The following is a 15,831-nucleotide window of genomic DNA, read 5'->3' as shown; positions in this document are numbered from 1 at the left end:
GGCAATTTCTAGACAAGTCAAACAGTGACAGTTCTCTGGAAATGAGGCTTTTGGAAAGCTCCAAGCCTACTCTGTCCCCTTGCATTGGCTACTCATTTGCCAGTCTACATGGCTCCCATAGTGGCAAGGCTGTTGATTTCTTTTTTTTTCTTCAATGTTTATTGAGCAATAGTAAATTGATAGTACAAAGCTCCCAAAGAGGGAGGAGACCCAAAGGGGTTGCCCAAGGCTATTGGTTTCTAAGGCTAGTACAGAGGTGTGTTGAAAGGGGTGTAAATAAGCCAAGTTAAAATGCCACATTGTTCTTTGTGCTCAAGGAGATCCAGCCATTTTTCTTAAACAAATGCCCCTCATATTTTTGTAAGCCTTTGGTTAATTTCAAGAGTTAAGAAAAAGTTGATTTTGACTGTTTTTTGCTAGTGTTCTCACTGCTTTTCTGGAGGATATTTTTCAGAGGTCCTAGCTCTACCAGTCTGTGAGTACTTCTCTTGAAAAAACATATATAGGGGCACCTGGGTGGCTCAGTGGGTTAAAGCCTCTGCTTTCAGCTCAGGTCATGATCCCAGGGTCCTGGGTCATGATCCCAGGGTCCCTGAATCACGTCGGGCTCTCTGCTCAGCAGGGAGCCTGCTTCCCTTCGTCTCTCTCTGCCTGCCTCTCTACCTACTTGTGATCTCTGTCTGTCAAATAAATAAATTAAATATTTTTTAAAAAAAAGAAAAAAGAAAAAACATATATAAATATCATCTTGATTCTATCCTACTTTTTTCTGGTTCCCTTCTACTTACACAGTACTCCTTCAGTGAATAAATCCTAAAGATCATTAGAGAGATATAAGAAAACATATTTTCTGATTTTTTAGTAGTTTCCTTGTGTTATAGCACTATGTAGGAATGTGTCAGGAATAAGGTGGACCAACACTATTTCTTTCCAGAAAATAAATATAAATCCAAAAGCACAGTCTTCCTAGTTTTATGCTAATCACAAAATTAACTGGGATTGGAAACATGTTCAATAAAGGGGAGCCAGAAAATGATATGTACTATTCCAAGAAAACATAGCTTTTATGCCTGAATTCCCTACAGAGAAGTGTGGAGCTTCTAAATGGGGCAGGTACGTGATGATTACTCAACTCTGAATTTTCCTTTGCCAGTGCTAAGACTTTTCTCAACAGCTTTCTTCAAATAGCAGAGGCTGAGATGAATGAGATGCAAAATAGAACCATGATCAATACCTTCCCCTTCTTGAGCAAAACTGGACTTGGTAAAGGGTCATGCTGACGAGTATTGGGTGAGTCACCTCTACTGATATCCTGGGCCAAATTTCCAACACCCATTCATGTTAGGGAGGAGTGGGAAGGAGATTTGCATGTGTGACCTCACGCAGAAGCTCCAGCCTGGCATAAAAACAGTTGAGGTGTAGGTATTACCCAGCACCAGGACCAGCAGTTTCCAAACAAGTCAAGACCATGACAGTCCTCAGCTCCACGTTGCTGCCACTCTGGCTCTTTCTGTGCTTCGGACTACTGTGTTCTTCTGCCAGCTCTGCAGGTGACATTGACAACTGCGTCCTCTTCAATGAGGTCATCACCACTGGCCAAGGCATCATGGCCAATTCAGATGTCTATGAAAGCAACACAAACTACACAGGTGAGGAGAAGCCATTCTTTTTGTTGTCCTTTGTCTTCTGAGGGGAATTAACTGAATTTCAGAGCACACCCCTCCACTCCTGCTCTCAGTCACACAAAACATATGTTTTTGACCCAGATGGGAAGTGGGGGCAGAAACAGAAAGAGCCTGTGTGTGAGAGAGTTGGTCGGGTGGGACTGTTTCCTCCCTGTCCTTTGTGCAAACCAGAGCCAGGAGTCATGAAGTCCTGACACCCAGGTTAACAGCCCCAGCAAGAGCACACCTGTGGAAAGTTCTCAGACTGCAATAGAGTGGGTGTTTTTATTGTTTTCACGGGTAATAAGTGCATCACAATGTGTGGTCTGTTCACATTCATTTGATAAAACAATGCCACCGTGGATGATAGTATATTGCACAACACTGGGAGGCACTGTTTGCCTTTGGTGTGTGGGTGGAAACCCTAGTGAGCTAGGCAGGGAGAGTGCTACTCTTCCACCTTGGTTATGATAAGCAGCCTGCAGCTGAGAAAAGTTAGGTTACAGGTCAGGGCTCCCCTGCTATTAAGGGGCAGAGCCGGCTCCTGAATCTTGGTCTTTCCTTCCCAGTCCAATGCTTTTCTTCAAGGTACATAGAATATTTAACAAATATTCTGTTTTGGATCAGCCAAACCTATAAGTCGAGAAAGGTAATTTCTTATTACTTTCATAAAAACAACATTTAATATGGTGGTTTACATGTATTCATGCATTTAGATCTCACAAAAATATGTTAGGCAGATAACATACAATGACCATTCCCGTTTCACAGATGAGAAAACAGGGGTAGAGGTGTTAGTCACTTCCTCAGGTCACAGCTACTTACAGGATGGAGCTGGAATACGAACCTGAGCAGTCCAGTTTCAGACACCCAGTCTTTAACCACTGCACTCTACGACCCTCACTTACAATAAGGAGAGCTAGGACTTCTTACTACATGCTGGGTGCTGTCCTAAGGGTAAATGCTATTATCTTCCCAGATGAGAACCGCAGCATTGGGAAGTTCAAGTTTTACCCAAGGCCATAGTGGATAGCATTGCTAGTATCTGAACCTAAGTAACAGCCAAGATTTGTCCAGCTCTGTTCAGCCAGGATGTCCAGCTTCAGAGCCTGCTGTCTCATTACTATGTCGTCCTGCTCTCCTAGAACTCTAACCAAATTCTGCAGAGAGTACCGAGGTGATGTCCATAGCCATGAACCACAGATTCCAGACTTCAGCAGGAGAATGACAATGGTCTGCCTTCACACGCTTGTCCCAGCTTGTCCTTTTCTCTTTTTCCTTGGGGACTGTCACTAAGGGCCTCAGCTGTGACTCAGATCATTGTATCCCACTCCCTCAGTCCTTGTCCTCCCAAAACAGGGAGGATAATCTTATAATTCAAGATGAGGACAGGAAGGCATATGTGTGATCCTGCACATGGGGAAGGACCTGGGGGGCCGAGGGACAGCTACAAAAGAGATCAAGACCCCACACTTAAGATAACATATCACAAGGTGAGGGATTTTGCTGTTGACATGGAAGAAAAAGAAAACTATCTCGAGAAAATGCCGGGTGGAGATATGTCGACTGGGGTTCTTTTGAGAGTAGCAAGGCAGGAGAACAGTCAAGAGAGGATCCGTAAGACCCCTTGAAAGGGAGTATGCTGGGTGAGGGGGAAATCGAACATTTGCCGAGGTGTTGGGTAGAACAGAGAGAAAGGGGAAGGAGGAGAGGAACTCCAGGTCATTGAACACCTATTTCGTGCCAGGCATTTCTCCAAACTTTACCCCACTTCATTTCAGAGCAGAAATGTGCTAAAACTCCGTGATAGACCAAATCACTATGTGAATTATTTAAGCTGAGAGTCAAAATCCTACGCTCAGGGAGATGTGAAGTGCCAGACTCCACACCCAGGATTACACAACAGGCTCCATGTTTTCCTCATGAGAGTGTCATTGCAGGATTGCACTGGGACTCAGGACTTTTGAGGAGACTTGGTAAAGACCAACAAAGGCCAACCACTTCTCCTTATTTTGATTTTAAAGTTTTTTAAATTTCAGGGTTTGTGTCAACATTGGTAAGTCATGTATAAATGGGTTGGAATGTCCTATAGCACACATGCAGCTCAGGCAGGTTAACATTAGAAGAGGTTCTCTGGGTCTCTCTTGGTATCAATGAAAGAAACCCATGACGCAGTGACATTTACATTAAGATTGTGCTGGGTATGTATCTGCCTCCATGGGCAAGAGGGATAAAAGGTGCTTGCCTGCTTGCCTGAACCTTCATCTTATTTAAGGGCAGTGTCCAGCACTGGGTGTACAACTATTTTTTAATTAACATATAATGTATTATTTGCTTCAGGGGTACAGGTCTGTGAATCCTCAGGCTTACACAATTCACAGCACTCACCATAGCACATGCCCTCTCCAATGTCCATAACCCAGCCACCCTATCCTTACCCCCACCCCAAGTCCCAGCAACCCTCAGTTTGTTTCCTAAGTTTAAGAGTCTCTTGTGCTTTGTATCCCTCCTCGGTCCCACCTTATATTATTTTTTCCCTCCCTACCCCCCCCCACGACCCCCTGCCCTGCCTCTCAAATTCCTCATATCAGAGATATCATATGATAGTTGTCTTTCTCTGATTGACTTATTTCACTTAGCATAATACCCTCTAGTTCCATCCACTTTGTTACAAATGGCAGGATTTGTGGGTTTTGATGGCTGTATAATATTCCATTTTGTGTGTGTGTGTGTGTGTGTATCACATCTTCTTTATTCATTCATCAGTTGATGGACATCTAGGTTCTTCCCATAATTTGGCTATTGTGGACATTGCTGCTATAAACATTGGGGTACATGTGCCCCTTCAGATCACTACATTTGTATCTTTAAGGTAAATACCCAGTAGTGTGATTGAAGGGCCGTAGGGTAGCTCTATTTTCAACTTTTTGAGGAACCTCCATGCTGTTTTCCAGAGTGGCTACACCAGCTTGCATTCCCACTAATAGTGTAGGTGGGTTCCCCTTTCTCCACATCCTCCACATCCTCACCGACATCTGTCATTTCCTGACGTTAATTTTAGCTGTTCTAACTGGTGTAAGGTGATATCTCACTGTGGTTTTGATTTGTATTTCCCTGATACCAAGTGATGTGGAGCACTTTTTCATGTGTCTGTTGGCCATCTGGATGTCTTTTTTTTTTTTTTTTTTTGTAGAAATGTCTGTTCATGTCCTCTGCCCATTTCTTGACTGGATTATTTCTTCTTTGGATGTTGAGTTTGATAAGTTATTTATAGATTTTGGATACTAGCCCTTCATCCAATATGTCATTTGCAAATAACTTCTCCCATTCTGTCCGTTGTCTTTTGGTTTTGTTGACTGTTTCCTTTGCTGTGCAAAAGCTTTTGATCTTGATGAAGTCCCAATAGTTCATTTTTGAGTGCACAACTTTTTAAATCAATCAGTAGTTATTTAGAGCCCTCCAAGTTCCCAGCATTGGGCTGGCCAGATACTGACATGGAAGAAACCACAGTACAGAGAACAAGCCAGAATGTAATTAACTACTCAACTCTATAGGAACAAATGTAAATGTTTCAGGAATGAAAGGAAGAGAAGGCTGGACTGGGCCAGAGGTGGAACATAGGTAAGGTCCTGGAGAGTAAGCAGGGATGGGATGTGTGATGAGAAGGCAGGGTTCCAGACATGAACAAAGGTCAAGGGCAGGTATGGGCCAGTTGCACCTGCAGAACCGAGGAGGGTTGGCTGCACCTAGAGCAGGAGTGCAAAAAGCACAGCGAGCCAGGTTAGGAGGGTCATAAAAGCCATATGTTGGGTACTGTAATCAACAGAAGTAAAAATGTAAAAGCAGAAATCTTTAGGTCGTCTAGAAAGATGGGCGCTTGAAAGGTTTGGGAGAGTACTTTGTCCTCACAGAAAAGCTGTATGTGGAAGTGATCTGGCTGCAGCCTGAAGAGGGAAGGTGGAGGCCAGAAACCCAGGTTACAGATGCGTAGGAGGGAAGGAAGGAGGCAGGAAGCCAGTGTGAGAGAGGGAGAACAGAGGTAACAGCAGAAACAAGAGCTTGCCCGTGGGAGAACTGACAGACTTGGTACGATCTCAGGATACCATCGCTGAGCACCACCCTCCTCACTATCGTGCACACGTCTACAAGGGTCAGGTTCTCAGTGGGCAAGTCAGGCTAGTGGGGTTTGGCTCAGCCTACCCTGATTGGCCAAAACAACAGAACAGAAATGTTTTGTCCTAAAAAAGATAAATAAATAACAATCCCAATTCATTCAACACCCATCATGTGTTGAAAGCCTTACACTCTCTGTGCTTTTCCCAGGAACCTTGTAGATAAGGTACTATGATCTCTGTATCATGAGGGCTAATGTCCTCATCCTCAGACCCAGGACCAGACCTGGTGTAGAGTGGGCATTCCATAATTATTTGCAGAGCGAGTGACGGACAGGCTGAGAGAGGAAATGACTCGCTCCTAAATGTGAAAGCTAGAATTCTTATCCAGTAGTACTGTCTGATCCTATTGTGCCACATGCTTGACTTTCTTTGCTTTGTACAGAAAAACCTCTCAAAGGATTTGGGTGGCTGACAGGGCCCTAGAGAATAACACTTTAGCACTGAGAAATTCTCCCAGAAGGGATCTTTTAAGGGAGGGAATGGACAGGCTGAAATGTCCTCTTGAAGTACGCTCCCTGTTACATATCAGAATGCTAGAATTGGCAAGTGTCAGTGCTGTCCCTGTGAGTATATCCTATGCTAGGTCAACAGGGAAGAATTACCTGACTGGGGAAGGCCAGGAAACCCTAGCATTATTGGACAGGGGCTCAGAGACCACACCCCTTCCCTCACACTCAACAACAGAGACCAAGGGAATCAGTGATTCTGGGACCAAGAATGGGCTCTGCTTTAACTTGGCACTAAGGGTGCCTAATGTCATGACACACTGCCCAGTGGGCCCACTTGACCCCTTCCCAGGCAACAACCCCGCCTCTCCCCACCCTGCTCTCCCCCCCGAGAGAAGGGCAGAACAACCCATCTCCTTTATCTGGTGCACAGGAACCTGGCTCTGGAGGTTAAGAGCCAACCAGGATCTTACCTCTGTTCTACAGCAAAACCAGGGCCAGAGCACAGGTCTTCTTTTGTTTACCATTTACTGGAGAAAATGAGGAAAACAAAAACGCACAAGGAAGAAAATAAAAATAATTGATAATCCCACTACCAAGAAATCACCATAGTTAATATCTTCTATTTCCTTCCAGACCTTTGTCTGCAACCGCATTTAAGATGGGATCGTACCGTAGGTACCACACTGGTTGTAACTTCCTTTTTCCTGCTGAAGTTTGATTTCATGACCCTCATCCCCCTTCTGACTGCACAAATGGCTGACTGGTTCCCTACCCTTCCCTCCTAGTATGGGTTCCCGTGAATGCCAGCGTTAGCTCTGTGGTCCTGCGAGCCGTGGACGCGAACAACAACTCACTGGGCCTCTGGGAGAAAGCAGACAAGGTTTGCCGCAACAGTGCCCTGTATCGCCTGGATAACCAGAGGGATCAGATCTTCATGGCAAACTGGGTATCTCCTAACTCGACGAACATAACCACAGTCGCGCTACAGTAAGAAACTACCCCTGTGTGATCTGCTTTGGGCTTGTACAAGCGCAGATGGGGTTTACACAGTTTCACGCTGACCTTGGATGACTCAAAACGCACTCCAGACACGATGTTGAAAATTTAGTAGCTGCACTCCTTTCTGCCTCACTACTCTGTCCTTCTCCCTGCAGGAGTTCCCACATGTGCGCAGACACAGACACACACTCCTCCCCCCTCCCCCACTCCCAGGCAGGTGCAACAGAGACAAAGATCGCTCTAGTGTTAAAGAAAACCATAGCTGTAGAGTGGTTAAAACCAAACAAGCAAACACATGAAAACACTTTATTTGGGACTGTTGCAACAGGAGAGAAGAGACCTCAGGATAGAACCAAGTTCAGTTCTGAATACATCACAGGCAATTGGGAATTTAGAGCCACGGAGCAGGGTGGGGATCACTGAGAGGAAACAACAGGGCCTGTGAGGGGGGCTTCTGGCTAAACTGACCTAACAGGATTCTTGCAGAAGGCAGGCCAGGGCCATCAGATATTCCCCTGGGGTGGGAGAAGACAAAGAACTAGGTGTTAGGGGTACACAGTGGGAGGTACTTGCTGAACTGATTTAGCAGGGTTCTCACTAAAACCGGATTTTACAAGGAAGTGCACAGACAGGCCTAGAAGAAGGTTCTGGAGCCTGACTAAAGTTGGTGAAGCAAAGAATCATTGTCACTGGACATGCTGTTTGCTTCAAATTCCAGAGAATAATTTTTTAAAACACACATTCATTTTGGAAATGCCACATGTGATGACTGTGTCATAAAACTGGCTTTCTAATGTCACACAAAATGGACACCCTCAGACTGTGAGGTGAGGCCACATGGGGGCTTGCATTACACTTTAACAGAAAGACCTTCCTCTCAGCTAATGACATTATCCAAGTTACCTCAGGAGCCCATGTTGAGAGGCCCTCACACTTTCAGACTGCCACTTGTATTGAAAGGTCAGGTCTGACCATCGGGCCGTGGCTCCTAGTGGTGTCCCCTTGGTAGTGAACAGCCACCAAGTCTCTGTGGACATTGGTGGTTCTGATGCCATCAAGCCATCCTGCCTTCTCCCACCATCTTGGGGCCTGGTCAGACTCAGCTGGTTCTGGAGAGGTGACTGGGCCCCAAATCCAAGGGAGTTGCTGCATTCCAGCCTCCCGAGGACAGCAGTCTCTTAGAAATCGGCCAAAGCTAATCAGGGCAACGACTTTGCTTTCCTCTCACCTCATTAAAGCCTCCACACTCCATGCAACAACAGATAAAAGGCCCAACGGTAGCAACCTGCCACAGAAACAGCACATTCCCACCAACAGTGTGGTCTGCAGACCCCTCCTACCCTGCACTGGCCTCTCTGCTTGTTCAGCCTTGGTACCCACTCCTGACACGGCGAGGGGAGCAGCACATATGATGGGGGTATGGAGAGCAGCCGGGCGGGGCACAGTGAGATGTGAAGAGGCCCCTGTCCACGGGGCTCCACAATGAGTTTTGGGGCGGCAAGGCCCCTACAGAAATAACTGCAGAAGTTGAGTATCAGTTCCTCAAGAAAGCATTCCCTAAACCCCCGGGTCAGGCTCCAGCTTCCTATTTGCACTCTCATAACTTCCACTGCTTTGTCACAACACGTCACAACTGTGATCAATTATTTAACAATTGTTTTGTTGCAAGTCTGTTTCTCTGAAGAAACTGTAAAGTGCCAGAAGGGTAAGAACCATGCCTGTCTCGTTCACCACTGTCCCCTCAGCACCAAGCATGGGGACTGGCAAGTGGCGCACACTCATTAGTTAACTGTTGAATGTATGAACGGGAGACGGGGTTAATAACGTGACCACTGACAGAACAACACACCAAGCTGTACAGACCACTTAATAAGCATTAAGCACCTACTACGTGTCAGGCATTGCTGACGACAGAACCTGCCCTCAAGGAGCCCTCTCATGGCAGGGCTGGTTCCCAGCAAGGCCATGCAGTCACGGGGCACGTCTCTCTAACGGGGCTCTCTCTGGGAATGACAACGTGGAGAAATGACTTCACAGAAGTTACTGTGCAGTATCTGGGCAGATGGGACCAGGATGGAGATCACAGGCAGGACTGGCTTGAACAATGACCAGAAGTGCATTCCAGCTTGTGGGGAGTTCAGGGTGCTGAAGTTGGTGGGGTGGGGGATGGACAAGAGCTTCACTGGAGCAAGACCGTGGAGAATCTTAGTCAAGACAACATACGACAGATCAGTAATGATCGGCAGACAGTGCTGTAGAGAACACCAAGGTCAGGATCTCCCGGGAAGGCAGAAAAGGGAGCTAGACTTGTGAATTCCACAGCGGAGGGCCTCACCATTATCTCTTATTGATTTGCCCTCCACAGAGCCTTCAGTATTAATTTCTACAATGCTGCTACATTTTCTTCTCTGCAACTAGGAAGAAAAGGTAAGTTCCTCTGTGGCCTATTTACACATCTGGCAGTGACTCGGTCAGCGTGGAAAATTAGATGGTGGGTGCCTTAGAAGAGTCTTCTAATCATGTGGTATCCAGATGTCAGCTGAGTTCCCGAACACCTGAGACCTACAGAAGACAGTGTGACCCCTTATCCTATGCCTCTGGGAAGCAAAAGCCATTCCCAAGATTTTTGCCAACTCCCAGGGGCCTTTAATTAGCCACCTGTGGCTCCAGATTCCTGCTTCCTTGGAAGCCATTATGTCCAATGCCACACCGATGGATAGGAAAATCAGCTCTTTGCTTAATTTCCACAATGCATTCCCACTTGCACAATGCCTTCCTAGGTATAGCAGACTTTAACCAAGGGACTCAAGGAAAGGGGTAAAGATTTGCACAAAGAAGGCTTGAAGAAGAGTATAGAAATGCTCATACTTTCCTTAGTTCTTAGAGTGGCCTCTGGCCACCACCAAGGATTTCCACTGACCTTTAATAGGCTGTTGTCCCCAATTTACGGCCATCCTGAAGCTCCTCGTCCTTCTCTTGCCTTCTCTGTCCTATTCCTTCTCTCTTACCTTCTTCTAGGGAGCTAAAACAAATTCAAGAAATTGAGGTGCAGGAAAGATAGGTAACTTGCCTGAAGACACACAGAAAGTAAATGGAGAAATTAGGACTCGCGGTCCATATCTTACACTTTTTTCCACTTATCTTAGACTTACCTCAAAACTATAAAAAGACAATCTTTCGTTCTTAATGAAATTTTTAAATACAAAGTTCAACCAAGAACAAGAAGCATTAGTCCTTCTCAGTGTTTAGATAACAGGTCTTCCTTGGGGGTCCCCCAACACTGAAATACAAGTAGTACGCAGCCCATCTTCCTGCTGGCCATACATTGCAAATGTGGACACAAGGGATATCTATCTACAACAACAAATTTCAAAGTGATTCTGTCTAAGGAATCTATTACATGAGTGCCTTCATGGCTTCCTTGGTTGTTCCCCTCTATGAAAAGACTGGGGTGTTATTTTCCTCCTGAAGGACATTTTCAAGATGAACACTCATGTAAATGCTAGGAAAGAAAGAAAAAAGTGTTTGCTTCTAATCAGGATTCCTTGGCTCCACATTAATAAAATCCAGCTTAGAAGGAAAGAAGAAAAGAAAAAAAGAAAAGAGGGGAGGGAGGGAGGAAGAGAGGAAGGAAGGAAGGAAGCAAGCAAGCCGTTGTGTTCAGACCTTGTGGTTCAGTGGGTCAGTGGGATACTGGAGAAACATCTACCCTGGGAAACACTAAGAGATAAAACACAGTGCCTTGTAATTGGAAGGCACCCTCCCACCAGGGGAGAGTGCCTGAGCCTGAGCAAATCACTGGACTTCTCCCTTTTTTTTCTTCTTCCATATAATCCTCTTTGATCCACAGACCCTTGGAGGCATCATTAAAAAGGCTCTAGTTTTTCCAAGATCAGACTACCCACAGGGCCTGGTTATCTCTGCTTCTCTGGAAGGCAACCTCAGAGAACCCAAGGGTGGTCAGATCCCTGCACAGAGGAATGAGAAGTGCCTCTGAAATCACAGAAAGAGATTCCAGGGTTTGAATGGGGCTTCTGGGTACTTGCTTTAGAGCAGGGGTAGCCATCCTCAGGTCTCGATGATACTAGTTGTTTGGTTTTTTTTTAAGATTTTATTTATTCATTTGACAGAGATAGAGCACAAGCAGGGGGAGTAGCACATAGAGGGAGAAGGAGAAGCAGCTACCCCACTGAGTAGGGAGCCCCACACAGGGCTCGATCCCAGGACCCTGGGAGCATGACCTGAGTCAAAGGCAGACTCTTAACTAACTGAGCCACCCAGGCCAGGCACTCTGATATCTAATTCTCATAAGCGTTACATGCAACCTTTGAAATTAGCAAGAAAAAATATTTAATTTTGCCATTCTGGATCATATTTGCACTGCCTAATATAACATTAAGCACATGAAGACATTTGAGGACAGAGTACCCACCCAACAAATTCAGTGGTTGTTTAAACTCCTTCCCTGTAGGATTGTGTAGACCTTAACGGTGGAGAATATTTCTTACTTATATTTTCTTCCTTGACATTCTATACTCCCTGGTTTTCCTACTCCTCTACATACACTTAGCCACTAAAAAGTGTTGACGGAAGTTCGCTCATAAACTCTGGCTCTAGTGTTCCATCAGATTGGCCTCCTTTCTCCAGTGCCCCCCCAAAGCAGGTTCTGATGCCTTTGTTTTGTTTTGTTTTGTTTTCCAGACACAACCACTTCCCAGATCTCTACAACCAGGACAAACCCACACCCTACCTCAACAACAGGACACAACCACACGACAAGAATAACTCCACACTCAACTGCAACAAGAAAATACCTCTCCACAACCACAACAACCCCACACCCAACCTCAATGACAAGACACTTCTTCACAGCCAGGACAACCCCATACCCAGTCCCAAGGACAACCAGCTTGGCCAACAGAACCTTCCTCTGCCCAATCACAAGTGCCATTCAAATCCTGCTGGTGTTTCTCACCAGCAAACTCCTCTCCTAGAAGGAAGCTGAAAAACAGTTGCTCCTGCCTCTACCATATCCTCCTAAGTTCAGTTCCAAGCCAGTGCTCTTATAGGCATGTGAATGAAGACTTTACATTCTCAAATGGGCAACTCTACTACCATTGCTTTGGACCAAAACAGAGACCTGGGTGTCACTTAGTGGAGGGTAGCTAGTCCATTTACTGGTGGACTTGGGGCACACACATGTTCAATTGGTGAACATCAACGGATGTTCAGTTGTGTCTCTCAAGACACAAATTAGGCTTTTTGTTGACTACTTAGACCTAGTCCGGGTGTAACCTGGAATTCTGGCTCTCAGTTTCACATGCTGACAGCCAATTCCGCAGCCAATGTAAACTTCTGTTCACTGCCAAATGATTCCTCCATACCTGAGTCTCTGTGGGAACAACCTTTCTTCACTTTCAGGATGATCTCAGAGTTCTGACCAAACCCACTCAGCTTACACAGAGCTTCTGTGCCTCATGTCACCCAACAAGGAAAGGAAAAAGGAATAGTCCTGATATTATTGGCCACACCAGTAGCACGTGAAGGGCTAGAAAACAGGAATGTACCATGTCTGAGCAAACAACCATAGGTAAATATGATGGTATAAAGATACTATTTCCTATGTCATACCAAATAAGCTACACTTCAAACAAAAATGTGTTAAATTCAAATATAAGTCTTTAATAGAGTGATTAAAGTACATCTGTCTAATTTTATTCATGTATATGAACATTAAAAAATTAATAGAATGCTGAGAGTGTGTACGCTTTCAAAGCCAGATCTAAGGGTAAAGTTTTCCCAATTTTACTTCTCTTCAAGTACAAACTGGTCATTTTTTCCTTAATGGTAATTTCCATTAAGAAATGGGAAAAATATTTATAATATTCATAATGCAATGTAAAACCAAAAGAAAGCATGGGATTTCCAACAATACCCTGGTAATAAGCAGCAAAGTTCTAGTAATTACCTAAATTCCAAGATGCCAATATCTAGAAACTAGCCTTCCTCTGGGACGGTTTCTGTCAATTTCTTCTTCCCTGTGAATAGGACACACTTTTCCTACTTGTAGGTCTTTGATTTTTGTTGAACCCCGGACATGTTGAAGGCTAAAACGTGGTGACTCTGGAAATCAGGCTCTGCCTCCCCTCCAGGGCAGGCTGCTGCTTGCTGAGGGCCACCCTCCATTTGCTTAGGGACTTTTCCCAACTATCGTGTGCAGACCGCATTCCTTACTGAGCGTGGTCACTGACCGCTCTCTCCTGTTATCTCAGAGCTCAGCCAGCGACCTGAGAGATTTTCTTAAATATCAAAATTTAGCAGCCTCTTTCCTCATTAAGCATTCCTCTAATAGCTGGAAGGGTTTTTTGTTTTGTTTTTTGGTTTTTTTAGATCCTAGAGTATTGAGAAAGTTCACTCCGACAGTCTTTGCCAGCTTAATGGTTGCTGCAGTGAACAGACCGATTCCTGGAGTTCCTCATCCTGCCATGTTCTGTGACATGACTCAGTAGCCACCACTAGTAACTGCCAGGTGCTGTGCTAAGTGCTTTAAGTGCATCTTCCCATTTAATCGTCACAACCCTAGAGATACAGATATTTTATAGACACGGACACTAAGGCAGAGAGAGAGAAATCATTGGCGTCTACGGCCATACCACCCTGAACGCGCCCGATCTCGTCTGATCTCGGAAGCTAAGCAGGGTCGGGCCTGGTTAGTACTTGGATGGGAGAAATCATTGGCCCAGAGTCGTTCAGTGAGTAAGTCGTGAGGCTGGGTTTCGATAGAGAGTCTGCACCATTAACCAGGACACCCTTAGAGCCCCCTGTGTGGCTCCTGCACCCCCTGGATCCCCCAAGACAGCGGGCTCCCCAGGGCCCTATGACAAGAAGGTATGGGGCTCTCTCAGGGGCACAAGCAGGCGGTGTGCTCCAGCAGCGCTCCCCCACGCCCCACTCGGCTGCCACCTCTGAGAAAAACTGCACTGAGCCCTGACCCAAAAGCTAGGAACAGGCTCATATTTATCCGTCATGGCCCAGCCTGGCTGCATCTCAGGCTCCATGTAGAAGGTGGGACAACTGTTGGAGCCTCAGCAAAAACACTCTCTCAAGCTGGAAAACTTTTAGACTTGGAGAAATCTGAAGGGCTGAATTCAGACACGCAGCCCAGAGGCAGCTCGGCAAGGGCACTGAATTTGGAGGCAGGGAGCCTATTAAATTCCAGTTCTGCTCCAAAGGAAGGAGGTGAGCTTCTGCCTTGATTTCTCATCTGTTCCATTCAGGGTTGGCCCAGGTGGCATCTGAGCGCTCTTGCCAGTGGGCCTCCATTTGGACTTCCTGTCACATCCACACCTTAGTTCTCAGGGTCTAGTCAGAAGTGGGAGGTCAGCATTGCTCTGTGCCCTGTCTGATTGGCCGCCAGGAGCACTGCAGAGGATTCAGAAGAAAAAGCCAGGTTCAGACACAGAGTGTCGTATTCGACAAGGGTTATCTTCCCTGGGCTCGAGAGGCCGCACTTCCTCAGGAGGCTTCTGGGTTATCTGCCATCCATGGTGTCTCCAGCGAGTCCAATGAGCCCCCAGGAGAGCAAGAGTAAAGAGATAAACAAGTATGCCTGTTCAGTCTAGGAAAAAACTAATCCTGATGGGAGGGTGACCCACCATGAGGAAAACAAAGGCATTCAGGAACTTCGGGGAAACCCCACGCTGCACCTCCTGCACAGAAAAGAGGTGAACAAAAGATGGACTGTCTCCACTCCCACGCTCCCTTGCCCAACCTCATTCTTCCACTTCTGGGTTTTCTTCTTTGCGGCTTCCTGTTTTGTGAATTCAATGCATCCTTACCTTCTGTTAGAAACAGCAACTGCCCACCCCTTTACGGGAAGGGAGTGCTGAGGGAGTAGGAGAGAAAGCTGCAGGCTTCCAAATCCCATCACCTCAAAGATCCTCGCACCAGAAAGATTACCGAGCCAGGTCAGTAGTCACTATCCCACTGACTGTTCAGGGCAGCAAAACACTCAAGACAAGCAGAACACGCAGACATTACCTTATGATCTCTCAACCTCCACATTACTTTTGAAAATAAACATTGAAAAATACTAATAATTAAGTAAAAAAACTTTATTATTTCATCCAAGAGGTAGTTCAGCAAATGTCTTAAGGCATAAACTTTGAGGTCAGACTGCATGCGTTCAATCTTGTTTGATTTTACCCCCTTGATAGTTGTGGGACCCTGTATGAGTTATTTAGCATCTGTGTGACTCGATTTCCTCATCTGTAGAATAGGGAGAAATACAGTAGCTACCCATAGGCCATTGTGGAGATTAAACCAGTTAATATATAAAGCACGTGGAATAGTAACTGGCACAAAGTAAGTACTATATAATTATTTAATGGCTAAAAAAGGCATCACAACTGATATATTGATGTACAAGAAAGCCAAGTATTGTACCCACAGAAATATGTGCAGATAAAATGGTACCCATAACAAGGACTTAAAGTACTAACATAAGCATATTGTTAACTCTTTTTTTTTTAAGATTTTATTTAT

The 15,831-nt window shown here is 45.5% G+C and overlaps 1 protein-coding gene across 1 annotated transcript; it reads left to right on the top strand.

The window, feature by feature from the left end:
* The first annotated feature begins 1,418 nt into the window (after positions 1-1,418).
* On the top strand, positions 1,419-13,058 carry PLET1 (placenta expressed transcript 1). The gene is made up of 4 exons (XM_004749826.3): positions 1,419-1,649; positions 7,074-7,275; positions 9,653-9,714; positions 11,989-13,058. The coding sequence occupies exons 1-4, from the start codon at positions 1,469-1,471 to the stop codon at positions 12,279-12,281; spliced, it is 738 nt and encodes a 245-aa protein (XP_004749883.1). The 5' UTR covers positions 1,419-1,468; the 3' UTR covers positions 12,282-13,058.
* Positions 13,059-15,831: the final 2,773 nt, after the last annotated feature.

This window comes from Mustela putorius, unplaced genomic scaffold (assembly GCF_011764305.1).
Source record: "Mustela putorius furo isolate JIRA1106 unplaced genomic scaffold, ASM1176430v1.1 tig00000198_pilon_pilon_pilon, whole genome shotgun sequence".
Lineage (NCBI taxonomy): Eukaryota > Metazoa > Chordata > Mammalia > Carnivora > Mustelidae > Mustela > Mustela putorius.
This window is presented reverse-complemented; position numbering and strand designations above follow the sequence as displayed.

Excerpts from the sequence above, each read along its gene's own strand:
- PLET1 (XM_004749826.3), top strand. The coding sequence starts at position 1,469 with ATGACAGTCCTCAGCTCCACGTTGCTGCCACTCTGGCTCTTTCTGTGC. Across the intron at positions 1,650-7,073 it reads AAGCAACACAAACTACACAG|TATGGGTTCCCGTGAATGCC; the intron begins GTGAGGAGAAGC and ends CTTCCCTCCTAG. Across the intron at positions 7,276-9,652 it reads ATAACCACAGTCGCGCTACA|AGCCTTCAGTATTAATTTCT; the intron begins GTAAGAAACTAC and ends TGCCCTCCACAG.